The 14,734-nt window shown below is 30.9% G+C and overlaps 1 protein-coding gene and 1 long non-coding RNA gene across 2 annotated transcripts; one reads left to right on the plus strand and one right to left on the minus strand.

The window, feature by feature from the left end:
* Window positions 1–8,141: 8,141 nt before the first annotated feature.
* On the minus strand, window positions 8,142–8,585 carry LOC133800270 (uncharacterized). Its single transcript, XM_062238226.1, has one exon. It carries the CDS (start codon window positions 8,583–8,585, stop codon window positions 8,142–8,144), a length of 444 nt encoding a protein of 147 aa, XP_062094210.1.
* Window positions 8,586–10,148: 1,563 nt separating this feature from the next.
* LOC133802379 (uncharacterized) lies at window positions 10,149–13,365 on the plus strand. The gene is made up of 3 exons (XR_009877281.1): window positions 10,149–10,567; window positions 12,006–12,071; window positions 13,124–13,365. It is a non-coding gene; the product is annotated as an uncharacterized LOC133802379 (long non-coding RNA).
* The last annotated feature ends 1,369 nt before the right edge of the window (window positions 13,366–14,734 follow it).

A 14,734-nucleotide genomic window follows, 5' to 3' on the forward strand; every position in this document is an offset into this window, starting at 1 on the left:
AGCTTAAATATATTTGCATACTCTTATCCATTGCTTTATGCATGGATTATGAGATTAATTTAAATGGATGTCTAAGTAGTCTTTACTGAATGGTTGACATGACAAAACCATTTGAAGATCTCGACCAGAAAGATTCTGTTGTGATTCTCATTCTTAATATTGATAACGTTCTGATAATTAGGATGATGTAGAGAAATTATCAATAGAAAAGAAATTGTTAGCTGAACATTTCTAAATATTAGATTTAGAAAAGCCAAGAATGTTATATATATTCAAATCTATAGAGATTGAAAGAACAATCTTTTGGCACTGTCTCAAGTGACTTATATAGATAAAAAGCTTAAATTAGTTTACAAAAATCCAAGAAAGGTTATTTGCCTTCCCGGTCAAGGGGATGTATTATCTAAATAATAATGTCTATTTCTTCTTTTATTAGAAAAGAAGGACATTAGACAGTATTCCTACAACTCAGTGATGAAATGTTTTATGTATCGAATGTTATGTCATCGAATCAACATTTGTTAAACGGTGGGAATAGTCAACAGTTGTCGATCTGATGATGGATTGAGCCATTGAATAATTATAAGGACTTAATTTGTTAGTATCTTGAATATAATGCAGATTATATGTTTGTGTATTTAGGCAGTGACCTAAAATCCCAAAGGATAAAACTGATTTTAAACCAGATAGAAATCTTCAAAGATTGATATCAGAATCAGTTTCCACAACTGTGGAGGAGACACATTAATATGGAAATGTATTGGACATTTCAAATTTGTATGTTTCACCATAGAAGTCGAAATGTTACAACTACGAGCAGTTAAATATGTTATTTGATTTAGTTGAGTTCTTTACCATTCTGGAAAGGGTTTCAGACTTGAATAAACTACTAGTATCTCATTGCGAAAGAAAGGGAGATACAACTATTCTAGAAGAACTAGAAATCATGAGAGGGTATAGCACATGAAATGAAGTATCATTTAATTCAATACAATTTTACATAATTGATGTAATGATCTTGAAGATAGCTTCAAAATAGTTTATTACAAAACTGCTAACAAAGTCTTTGTTAGACAAAATCGTTCAGGATAATGTGAGTGACACATTGAGAGAGATGCCTCAATTTTCTTTAGGGCAAGTGGGAGATTGTTGGCAATAGTGTCATTAAAGCAATTGTAGTTGACAAATATTTTAAATGAAATAAATAATTGAATTGAATTATTATATATATAGACTATGTCCGATATTATGTTGAAAATATTAAGTAAATATCACAAAATTCCAAAGTTTATCTATGTGGTCTTAATCTCATTGGTATGAGAGGATCGAGATTAAGATAATAAACTTGAAAAAGTTCGCAATAAAATAAAGTTATGGAATCTTTAGATTAATTACTGCTAGTATGGTTTGCTAGTATTATGAATACAAGTGACCTAGATCTGGGTTAATAGTGTAATAAGACACTTTAATGAAGGGGCTTTATATATAGTGACATATAAAATTGGACCAGATGTGATTTGTTAATACTTGTTTAAACACTGTTTCATAGTATTAATCAAACACATCAAACGATGATCATATACACAATGATCTTAATCCTGAAGTTACTATGAACTCTTATATATGACATATGATCCTTTGATTCATGCATTAAGGTTTGTCAGAATGATCTAGCTAAGAACAATTGTGTTTGGAGACTCAATGATATATGGTTGGGGACATAGTTTAACAAATATTGAATCTATACCTTTTTATAGATTGAATATTGGTTCCCTATTGAGTTGACTTTTGGAACTGAAAAGGTTATGAGCGCTTACGATGCAAACTTGTTGTGATACAACCTTCACTAGTAAAGTCAATGGCACACTAGGAACAAGGTATAGTTAAAAGGGTAAAACGGTAATTTTATTCTCTTTTAATTATGAACAATTAATACAGGATTAACATTGTATGTGATGATTATATCAATGGACACTTTATTCTTTAATAAAGTACTCTATAAATATATGTCTATAATTATCAAGAGTTCAATCTCATATTTATAGTCGAGTAATCATGAGATTAATAAATATGAATATTTGATCAAGGAGCTTTGATTAATAATTTAATATTTATTGGAGCTTAATATTATAGGTCCATAGGTCCCCATGGTGGCTCTATCAACACCATATCAAGGTAAGAGTCGATACAAAGGTAAATCTGTAATTTGGAAATTTGAGAGAATTTTATTCTTCGGGTCAAATATGCAATTATATGATAATTGATTTTGAATTAATTATTAAATTTTGAAAATATGTTTATTAATTTAAATATACATAATTTCGAAATATATCTGTCGAACCGTTTTTTTTATTATTATTAACAAATAAATAAATAATAAAAGAAAAAAATCGGTTTGGAGTAAAGGAGAAAAAAGTAAAAATAAATATCTCCATTATTCTCTCCACCTTCCCACTTCCCATTCTGACCACTCCTCACTTTCTCCACTTTATTTTCACTTTAACGTAAAATTAAGTCTACAAAAGAAGAGAACAAAATCAGACAGAAAGGAGGGGAGAGGAAGAAAAGAGAAAATTGATATTTTGCATCAGGAAAGAAACAGAGAAAAAAAAAATTAAATTACAGTATTTCTTCAAATTGCTCAAGGTTTCACAGGTAAATATCTATCGGATGCACTCATCTAAAAAATCTATGGGAAGCACTCATTCCACTATAAATCTATGGACGCACTCAACCAAAATTTTATGGAATGCACTCATTCCATTACAAATCTATAGAATGCACTCATTCCACTACAAATATACTGAATGCACTCATCCTGCTCTAAATCTATAGAATGCACACATTTTGTCCTTAATTTTTTTAGACTATTATGTTGTCAAAGTTATCACAAAATCTTAATTTTGATAAAAAAAACAGTTAAACAAAATTAATCGGCTAAACAAAGAAATTGTCTAAAATAAATTTTCTTATTGGCTTACTGCCTAATCATAGGCTTTGTAAAGCCAAATTGCAATAGTTGCAACAACTAAAATGCCATATATTCATATGGATATATAACCATATATGTATATGATAAAATTGGTCAAGGAAAAAATAATAAGAAAGATTATCATGATTCACAAAAAAAAAAAAAAGAATCGTGATATACATATATGTATACACATATTAAGGAAAGATCAATACGAATATACACATACAAATTTATGAAAAGATTTATACTGTTATGATCTAAAGTCCACCAAAGTTGTGTGTTTTGATAGTGTTCAACAGAAAAAAAAAATGTGTTTTTCCAAAGCCCAAATAGAATTGTGGCAAATGTAAAAAGAAAAAAATCAAAACAAAACTTTTGGCCCAAATATGGTTTCAAGGTTTCAAAGCCGTCTCTATCCAATTTGTACATGGAATAGACATGCATATACAGTATAAATTATATATATAAGTATATATATATGTGTGTGGGAGTATGAATACCTATTGAAATATTCTGAAACCAAAAGAAAGTCATGATTATATGTAATAACACTTTAACCGAATATATATACATAAATATATGTATGTGTGTATACAAAGCATGTACATTGTATTTATTATATGTATATACGAATATGAGTGTTAGAAATGAAACAAATGCAGTAACGTGATGTGGGTTGTTGAACCTTAAATATAAAGTCTAAAGTGAATAATATATATATATATAACAATCCCTAAAAATTAAGTGGTATGCGTATGCAATTCACAATATCATGGCATCGTAAATATAAATATTCGACCTAATCTACATACTTGAGAACGTACCACAATAGAAAAAATCGAAAATAAATGGAGGTCACAATTAAATCTTCGTCGTCTCCTAAAAAATATATATATATATACATAAGAGATTAAAAAAAGAATTTTTTTGATCATTTATGGTATAAACAATCAAGGAGAATAAACATACTTATTCAAATATGTGCTTCACTTGTGTTTCTCAAATGTGGAGAACTTTGAAGAATAAATTATGTTGAATATGTTGAGTATGGTGGAAGGTTTAAATAAGTAAAAGATGATATCTTTAAATCCTAAATTCAAATTTGAATTCAAATTCAAATTGGATTTTAGAATATAAAATAATGATATTATCTTATAAATATTTATACAGTTAGATTTTATCTCAAAATTTTAAATTCAAAGTTAAAAATAAAATTTGAATTTTAAAATAATGATATCATCTGATGTAAAAATTTTAGATTATTCCCCACAAATGTTGGAATAATCAATTAAAATTTTGATTTTTAATAATCTCTTTATATATAAAATAAATTATTGATAAAAAATATATATATATAAAGAGATTTCAAGACATAAAATTGTCACCAAAATGATAAAATTCTAAAACTATGTGAAATGGTATGAAATTTCCAAATCTCAAATGAGCTCATCAAAATCAATTCAAATGATAAAATATCATTCCAAAATTTCAAAGAGGTCATTAACCTCACAAAATCTCAAAAATGGTAATTTTACCTCAAAATTAAAAGTGCACTAAAATTCAAAGCCATAGTAAATGGTATCCCAAAAAGAGATCATTCACTTCTTAACTTTCAAAGCATCACAAACGTACTCCGGAACTACGTTTGATTTGATTCCTAAAAAAGGATATGTAGGCAACTTAGTTGCTAAGGCTAAGTGCAGTCGCCGATACTGCAAAATGGTATAAAAACACAAATCTCAAAATTCCATAAAAGGTCATCCACCTAGGAATTTTTCCAAAATTTCAAATGGCAAAGAATTCCTGAAAATGGTCATATACCGGAATTCTTATATTCAAATTCTAAAATATCTCAATCTGAACTACAAGTGGCTTGATCCTTCATAAAGAATGTATGTAGGCAGCTCAGTTAACCAAAATTACTGAGTTCAACCGCGATTCCAAATTCCTCAAAATTTTCCCAAAATTACACAAGTACTTAATATCATCCTAATTGGAATCAAAAGGTTTCCTTTAAATAAAAATGGTAGTAATTAAGAGGTTATTCTTATAATCTTGAATGGGTTGAACTCAAATTAATAAACTCTTATGCTATAAAATTGGCATAGGTGAAATTGTGTTTGGCATTAATTTAATATTTTAAATTTTAAATTTTTGTCAAACAATATATAAATAAATAAATAAATAAAATTTTAAAATTAATTATTTTATTTGAGTGAGAGAAAATAAAATTGGTAAGTCAAAACAGTTTTTGATTTCTTGAATTTTAAAAATATGATGATAATGATGATCATAAATTTGAATTTGAATTTTGAATTTAAAATTTAAATTTTGAGATGTGATTGTGATCTTTTCCTTAAAAAGATAATACTATATTTTGTGGAATGGTTGATTTTAATTAAATAAATAAAGAAAAGAAAATTGCAATATCCCTGAAAGGAAATACTGCTATACACGTATGACATAGTCCAGGGACTGTGCCATGCGTGTAGCAGTAATAAAGTATCAATATTATTTTTATCTTATTTATTTAATTAATTAATAATTTGAAAATATATTTTTTTCAAATTTGGTAAGTTAGATATTTACCTAAATAATTCATATCATCATTATGATACTATTAATATATTACTATTATGATTAGGAATAATAATGTAATATATAATCTCTATATATATTATGTAATAAGAAGAAGAAAAACAAAGAGAGTGAAATTCAAAAAAAGTTTTAGAATTTGTCGACAAGAAATTGTCATCATCTTCTTCTTTTATTCTAATCATTCTCAAGTCATAATCCAAGTTCTCATGTGTTGAGATATACTTGTGATTTCTAAATTACAAACTTGTGTTCTCTATGTGCCCATACACATCTTGAGGTGTAGAGAAAACTCCGGAAGATCGTGGTTTGAGTACTCAAACCATTAGATAGGAATATCGATATATATATATACAAAAAGTCTCAAGGACACTTGATAAGCTTCAAGAGGTAAATATTTCTGTTCTTGAATATTTGTATACGTGTGCATATGATATATATAAGTATGTATATATTTACATATATGTTGCATGATTAATTATATTGCATATTAATGTTTCTGTCTGAATGTTTTCTTGAACATATAAATTGTTTATATGATAGATGAAATTTTTTTGTATTTATCAACTGGGTCAACCACGCAGCTTTTACTGTGCACTTTGATTGTTTTTTCAACATTATGCACCTAGCCATTTACACTAATGAGTTCCCAAAACAAAAGTTTTCAGCCTGATCATTTTGACAAATCATAACGAGTGAACCAAAAAACTCATATGGCATAAACAAGAGTTCATAATAACTTCAAAATTAAGATCAATTTATATATGATCATTTTATTGATATGTTTAATTAATACTTATAAAGTAAACAATGTTATTAAGTATTAATAACATATCGGGCTCCGTTCATGTATTATTATATTCAACTACAATATTTAACTAGTTACAACTAAGACAACATTTGAAAGTTAGTTGTAAATAGTTCATGTTATTAAGTGATTCTTTATAATGTGTAACCATAACTAGTTACAACTAACTTTCAAATGTTGTCTTAGAAAGATTTGGCACCCTCTTGAACTTGATCATGAGGAGACACTACTCGGACACTTAGTTCATGTTTGATGCACGTCTCCTCGGACACTTAGTTCATGTTTGATGCACTTCTATCTTTTCGTCTAAAGGAACACAAGCTCACCAGACATCCATATTTGATGTCATTCGAGCTCGTTATACCAGAATCGTTTTACAAAATGATGATTGTCACGTCCTGATATTTTATTTGTGATACCCGAAAAATTAACTTGAATTTTGGGTATAACAGAACTAATAGTTAATTATCATTAATAACTAATAGTTAATTATCATTAAAGAACTAATGGTAAATACTCCTACCATATGATTGATTAATACTCATAATTATTGTTAAGGGTCATCGGCATGTTTATATTAGAATTTTTTGGGAACGCTGAATTATTAACTCTAGCAATTAGTTTTTTAATATAATTTAATTTAATTAATTTTTAACTCTAAAAAATAAATTTTGAGATGTATATAAGCTAATTGATGACAAGGTTTAACATTTATACTATAAATTTTATGGTAAATAAAAAAAAAGAAATTTATTGCAAATTTAATAATGTAGAGTTAATTACTATTATTTATAAATTCAAGAATTTAATTGAAAGATATATCCAGAACTATTTTATTAATCCTGATAAATTCATAAATAAAAATCATGTTATAACGCTTATTGTTATTTGGCAAGCAACAATAAAACTCATTAGACAATGATTATATTTTTCTAGAAAATATTAAATTCATGGTTTTTCTTATTTCGTCTACATTATTTCACAATTAAGAGTATAAAAAAGTGAGAAAAAGTCTTGTTATTAGTCATTTAAATAACCACCATAAATACATCAAATAATAATAATAATCACCATAAAAAAGAAACAGGGAAAACAATCAAGTCAAGGTATCATTTTTATTATAATACAATATGGTTTGGTAAATGGTAATTTAGTGTAGAGACTTGTCACAATTGCGTATGTAGATTTGTAATTATAATAAATGAGTAGTTATGTCGACATTTATCAAACTAACCATTATCAAGAATTGAAATACTTATTTAATTTTTGTTGAATAAAAAAATGAACCAAATTGAGAACCAAACACCATTTATCAGCTAGCTCTATGATATGTGGCCCAGCTTTATGGAAGTCTTCATTTTATAATGACCCAGCAAAGACTTTGGTCTCTCTTTTTTTCCTCTATTTTTGGTTAGTGTGCTAAGTAATACTTTAGATTAAACAAGGCAGAAAAGTCTCCATAAGTTGGGCAAGTTGGACATTAGGTGTATAACAATATTTAGTACATTGAGATCGACTAGTACACACCACCACCACTAAGCCAGGGCGTGCTTAAGATGGGTGAGGCGAAAGAAAAATAAAGAAAAAAATGTTATTTTTCCAACTTTTACACATAAAATAATATATTTTTCTAAAATCTGGGATAACTTTTTGTTTTGTTAAATCAGTAGGACCATTAACATTGAAAACAGACAAACATTATACCTAACAGCGCCTAACGAAAAGCCTGAGAAAACTCTTTTCTATACAACCTGCGAAAAATCTTTACAATGATTCAAACCACTCCATGTCAATACTAGTAACTGTTTTAGGCATAACACCTTGTACTCTATTTTTGACATCACTTATAATATTATTCACAATTAAATCTATTATTCTCACCTTAAACAACCAAAAAACTTCGCTCCTTGCTTTCCAGATATGATAAACCACCGCAGCAACAAAAGCCGCATAAACCAGCTTGCAAAACTTACTCATTTGAGCCCGAGAGATCCACCACAAAAGGCTGCGCAATTCTTCAGATTTTGCACCCCAACCCATCTTCTCTTTCACCTTCTGAATACAACTCTTACTAAGATGACATTCAAAGAATAGGTGAGTTACACTTTCTTCATGAATATCACAGAGTAAGTATGTTGAGTTGTTCACCATTTGAAAATTCAGCAATCTTTGCTTAGTCTTTAATCTGTCAAGAATGGCCAGCCACATGATGACACTATGTTTCGGTATATTCAGTCTTCCCCACACTTCCGAGCACCATTGGATTTGGTTATGAGTAGAACAGAGCAGATGATAACCATTTTTAATGGTATACTCTTCATGTATGAATCCTGGAATGTCAATAAGAAGCTTGAATCTGTCTTTGACTTCCGCTATTTTTTTCCAATACCAACTACTCTGTGAAGGGGCTCTATGAGCCCACCAATCTTCATTCTTAATGTATACATTATGAACCCACTTCACCCATAGATTATCATTTTTTGTTGCAACAACTCATATGTATTTCCCAAGAGCTGCTGTGTTCCATTTAAAGAGATCTCTGAATCCAAGACCCCCCTCTCTCTTTGGCCTACAAGCCTGCTCCCAAGCCACATTCCCAGCACCTACAAAGTCAGCCTGATCTTTCCATAAAAAAGCTCGGCATATGGAATTTATTCTCTTTAACACCTATTTGGGAATGAGCATAATTTGTGACCAATAAGAGTGTATAGAGATCAGAACAGAATTAATCAAAATTATTCTCCCTGCATAAGACAGATTGCAAGAGCTCCATGTCCGAATTCGCACCACCATTTTTTCCAGTAAAATCTCACACTCCTTCGCTGAAATCTTTTTAGCACAAATTGGAATCCCCAAGTACTTGAAGGGCATTTGGCTCCTGCTAAAACCAGAAGCCTCAAGGACCCTTTGCACGTCAAACTCAGTCATACCACAGCAGTAGACCGCTGATTTGGCTTCATTTGGGTGAAGTCCTGATGTTTGTGAGAAGAGTTTCAGACCTTGCAACAAATAATATATGGACCTAAAATCACCATGACAAAAAAGAAGAACATCATCTGCGAAACTCAAATGATTGAATTGTAATTCCTTACAACGTTCATGGAATTTAAAGTCCTCTTTTTGCCCTATTTTCTTCATAATTCTAGACAAGTATTGTAACGTCCTACGTTTTTGGGTACCTTTAAACGACTCGAGTCGGGATTTTTCCCCCGGGTTAAGAATATTATTTTAAATAATATTATATTTTGTTTGTAAGTATTCCATGAGTTATTGCTAGCCAAAATATGAATTTTGTGATTTTAAAAGTCAAGATAGGACTTTCGGTCCTGGACCGACACAAAAACCCTGATCGGGTAAAAATCTCGGAAAATAAAACGAAAAATCATGGCAATTATATTTTGGGCATAAAATATATTCATAAAAGTTAAATTTTGGTCAAAAATAATAAACCTAAAAGAAAATAGAAATTTTAAGGCATTTTGTGGTAAATGCCTAATTTTGTCGAAATGGGGAATTTTATTCCATGAATGGACCTTAGGTTAAATTTTATTATGTGATTGATTAAATTAAATGTGAGAGACATTAAATTTAATTAATTAATGTTAATTTTGGTGATTAAAACTTAATAAGAGTGAAAAATGTGTCAAAAGCCAATTTGGACTTTTCTTCTTATGAAACATTTATTAACCTTTATAAAAAATTAAAAAAATAAAAATTTAATGATCACATATATGGAAAAGGGTGGCCGGCCATGTGTTTTTTAGGGTGGTGTGAACCCAATTTTATAAAGATTAAATCTCATTTAATTAAGAAGTCAAGTGGGCAAGTGGGTAGAAAAGCACTCAAGTGTTTTGTGATATTTTGAAGAGTATTGTGAGCTATTCTAACCCCAAAACCGATCTCCACACTCCCTCATTCACTCTCATCTGATTTTTGAAGACTCTCTCAAGTGTTCTCTCCATTTTCAACCCCAAGAACACCAAAGAAACTTGGAAGCTAAGTCTTGGTCTAGGAAGGGTTTTCCCTAAGGTAAAGTTTCATTAATCTAGACTTTTGTCAAGTTTTAATCATAGAGTTTCAAATAGCTAATTACCTATGTTGTTGGGGGAAGTTGGTTAGGGTTTTTGAAAGGTTTTGGAGGAGCCAAAGCTAATAGGAAGGTCAAAACCTTAAGCAAGAACACCAAAGAGGTAAAAAGTTTACTTTTGATGATTTTGTTGTAGGGTTTTTAGTTTTAAGCATTATTTTGTATATTTAATGCTTAAAGTTTCTTGTTGGTGATGTAATAAGGTTATGGTAGTTGTTTAATAATTTTTATGATGCATGTGTATTGATTTTTGAAAATGGGAACCAAAACCCCCAAGGGTTTTGTAGGATACCCTAAAACAAAACATGTTTTAAGCTGTGACTTCCAAGGGGTCAAGCAGCCACTTTATATTGTTTTTGTAAAATTTAAATTGTACTGTGATGTTTTTGAGATTGAGTACATAAAATTGAGCTTTTGAAACACTAAAAAATGTTTAGAAATGAGTAAGTTATGCTATTTCAAAGTTTAGGTAAAAAAAAACAGTTTTTTCGTATTCTTATTTTCGGAACCAAGTTTGGACAGCCACTGTATAGGGCAAATGAACCCAGTTTTTTCTAAAATTTTGTGGAAATATTTCTGGCATAACCTATTATTCCACTGTAAAATTTGGTAAGAAAATATTGAACGGTTTGAAAGTTATTAACTGTCAAAGTTTGGAAAAAAATAAGGACTTGAAAATAAGGTCATTTTTACCTCATTGTTGGAAAATGATTTCACCAATCAAAAATGCTCATTTTGACCTAAGATTTTACAAAGACCTAAATGGCATAACAAAAATGTAATTGGGAAATTTTGGTAACAATTAGGTAAGTAAATTTCAAGTTATGAACTAACGAAGTATGTAGTTAAAAATGTGAAAAATAGGTTTTTCACACTTAGTGTAAAAATAAGATTTTGGAACATAAGGTAAAAAGTAAAATTTTGCTTATTTCAAGATATAAATTGGTAAGTCTTGAAATCATATTTTCACTAAAATTACCCCTTTGAGTTTAAATGAATTATTTTTCTAGTAAGTAAAAATTGATTAATTGCTTTTGGAAAATTAATTAGTCAAGATGAGAAATTTATAACGGTTTTCCTAATTAAGACAAATTAGGCAATTTTCTTAAATCGGTTTTTAGATATTAAAACCTTAAGAAAACTAAAAGGAAAATTTAAAGAGTTTATTTTCTGTAAAAATAATTAAGGAATTTATTTGTATTTTCTGGATGTAATACCGGCTAAAATCTTACATATTTTAACCGACTAGTCGAAAGTGCGGGTTAATAGCGATACCTTGAAAGAATAAGATTTTTAGCGGGTTGTGGGGAAATATCATTGTGATACCCGAGCCTAGGTATCGAGACCTTAGGATAGGTCTCCCCGAGACTTAGGGTTTAGTCTCGAATATTTTGTATGACTTTCCTTAATAGGTTTAAAACAAAATAAGGATTATAAATCCTTACAAATGACTTTTATTAAAATGACCAAACTGCCCAAAATAATAGTAATGAATTATGAGTGCCATAATTAATCCGAGTATACTGTATGGATAACTACAGTATTGGCTAAGCGTAACTGGACTGAACGTTGGAGGGTGAAAACCTGCTGAGCGCTAAGGACTCCAAGTAAGTCAACTTATATTGTATGGCTGCAACATGAAATGATTATTGTCTTGTATGTTAGTATAGGGATACATGCACATATATAGGCTGTCATAGAAAGTTGCTTAGAGACGTTAGTCTAGTGGGTGCTGATTTAGAAAATATGAACGGTAGAAGTCCGTCATATCCTAGACGGTTGATCCCCGTCACACTGCTTGATTTTATTTATGTCCGGTTCATTACCGCGACGAGTGGCCATGAGATGAGGATAAGCTGGTTAAACCTAGGGCACCAAGATAAATGGGACCTAGGGGCCCTCATGCTTACTTAATCATTGGACGGTTAGAATCTGAGCAAGTGCTCTGATAAGTTATTCCCGGATAGCAGCCGTGAATATTGGCCATTCAGTGAGAGTGCCTAGAGATACTAGGGGTTGCCAAGATTGAGTGAGGCTGAACACCCTAGGGGCAACTGCTCACCAGCACCACTGATTAACATAGATGTCTCCGTAAAACCATGTAAATTGGATTACACTCTTGGATAAGTAGCGATGCCCTAGGTAACACGATAGTTACCCTTGATGAGAATATTTATTGGCTAGATCTTAGTGTGGGGACTCGGTTCTCTTTTACAGATTAGCAATTATGTTAGAGGGCGCGTTACGCATGAATTGTTGGAAATTGTCAAGCGTTGGTCTCGAATTATATGGTGATATAATATATCTGCTTGCTCTGAGATTTTCTGAGTGCAGGGATATAATTGTTGATAAGATATAGTTGTGATATAATATATCTGCTTGTTCTGGCATTTTTCTGAGTGCAGGGATATAATTGTTGATAAGATATAGTTGTAATATAATATATCTGCTTGTTCTGGGATTTTTCTGAGTGCAGGATTTTTATCTAGTTATGAATTAATTTATCCTTGGTTATCAGGCATGACTATAAGTTTGCCAGGACGGTTTAGCGTTCTTGAAATTGATTGTGTAGGGTCCGGATCCCTATTTCTCTATCATGCTTTGTTTGAAAGTTGATCTTACTAAGCGTTTTCGCTTACCTAGTTGTTTCATGTTGTAGGTAAGAGCACGGGCAAGGCAGAGCAGTGAGCGCTGGAGTCTTCCTTGCAAATGTACATGTGGACCGACCTTTTGGGAAGCCTTTTTATTTTTGGAAATGCTGTGTAATTTTCCTAAACTAGGCTCACTCTAATCTTTATAAAACATGTTTGTAACTAAATGTTAAGTATGGCCATACGACTTTTTTTAAAAGTTTTTTTTTCTATGGGTTTTTGAGACATTTTGTTAAATGAAAACATTTATATTTCCGCATTATCGAGTCTTGAAAATCCGAGACGTTACAAGTATTCCATTCACAAAACAAATAGCAGCGGTGACATTAGGTCACCCTGTCGCAAACCTCTTTCAGCGGCAAAGAAACCATGAAGAACACCATTAAACATTAGAGAAAACTTTGGAGGGGTAACACATTGCATTACCAATTGGATGAACTTCGTCAGAAACCTATAGGCAACAAGCATTTCTTCCAAAAAAAATCTCATTCCAATGTGTCATAAGCTTTCTGGAGATCAAGTTTGAGCATACAATTAGGCTTGGCATTCTTCCTCCCATAATGTCTGACTAAGTCCTAGCACATCATAATATTGTGAGCTATAAAACGCCCATGAACGAAGCCACCTTGATTGTGTGCAATCAGAGCAGGAAGAATCAATCGCAATCTTGAGCAGATCATTTTTGTCACTGCCTTGTAGATCACATTACAACAAGCGATTGGCCTATAATCACTCACAACATTCGGACACTTACTCTTAGGGACAAGAGTGAGAACCGTGGAGATGAGTTCTTTCAAAAGACTACCTGAATGTAAGAAAGACAGAATAGCATCACAAACCTCATTTCCAATGATATCCCAATTATCTTGAAAAAAATAGCTAGAAAAACCATCAGGGCCAGGTGCTTTACCTCCAGGGATTGAAAAAATAGCTTGCTTGACTTCATCAATCATGTAGTCAGCCATTAGCATTGAAGCTTGCTCCATAGAGACAAAAGCACCTGCTTCAACTACTTCCCTTATAACATGTCTTCTATCAGCCATTTTAGAACCCAGCAAAGTAGTATAAAACTGTAAAAAGGCTTCAGTTACCTTATCAGGCTGATCATGCCATGTACCACTCTCATCTGTAATTGAATAAATTCTATTTTGTGTATGCCTTGCTCGAATACTTGCATGAAAAAAAGTTGAGTTTTCATCACCCTCTTTCAAGCAATGAATTCTAGCCTTTTGGTGAAGAGAAGAACAATAAGTTTTATGAGTCATAACAAACTGGTCTCTAGCCATTTTCTCTTTCAGAATCAACTCTTTATTTAGAGGATCTTCCTGAAGTTCCAATTGACAATCAGCTAAAAATTTCCTCTTCTGTAAATCTGCCATTTGAATATCAGTAAACCCCACTTTATTGAGCTCCTTGAGAACCAGCTTAACTTGTCTCAACTTTGAAACTAACTTGTACATAGCTGTCCAATTATTGCTAATATTCCAGGTAGTAATAAGCTTGTGAGTAAAATTTGGAGCACTCTTCCACATTCGAAAATACTTGAAAGTTTTCTTGCCAAAATTAGTTTCTTGATACACAGATAAGAGTGCTAGACTATGATCAAACAACTCTTCATT

This window comes from Humulus lupulus, chromosome 9 (genome assembly GCF_963169125.1).
Source record: "Humulus lupulus chromosome 9, drHumLupu1.1, whole genome shotgun sequence".
In the NCBI taxonomy this organism is placed as follows: domain Eukaryota; kingdom Viridiplantae; phylum Streptophyta; class Magnoliopsida; order Rosales; family Cannabaceae; genus Humulus; species Humulus lupulus.

Bases quoted from the DNA above. Each gene is read 5' to 3' on its own strand.
- LOC133800270 (XM_062238226.1), bottom strand. From the start codon at position 8,585: ATGTGGCTGGCCATTCTTGACAGATTAAAGACTAAGCAAAGATTGCTG.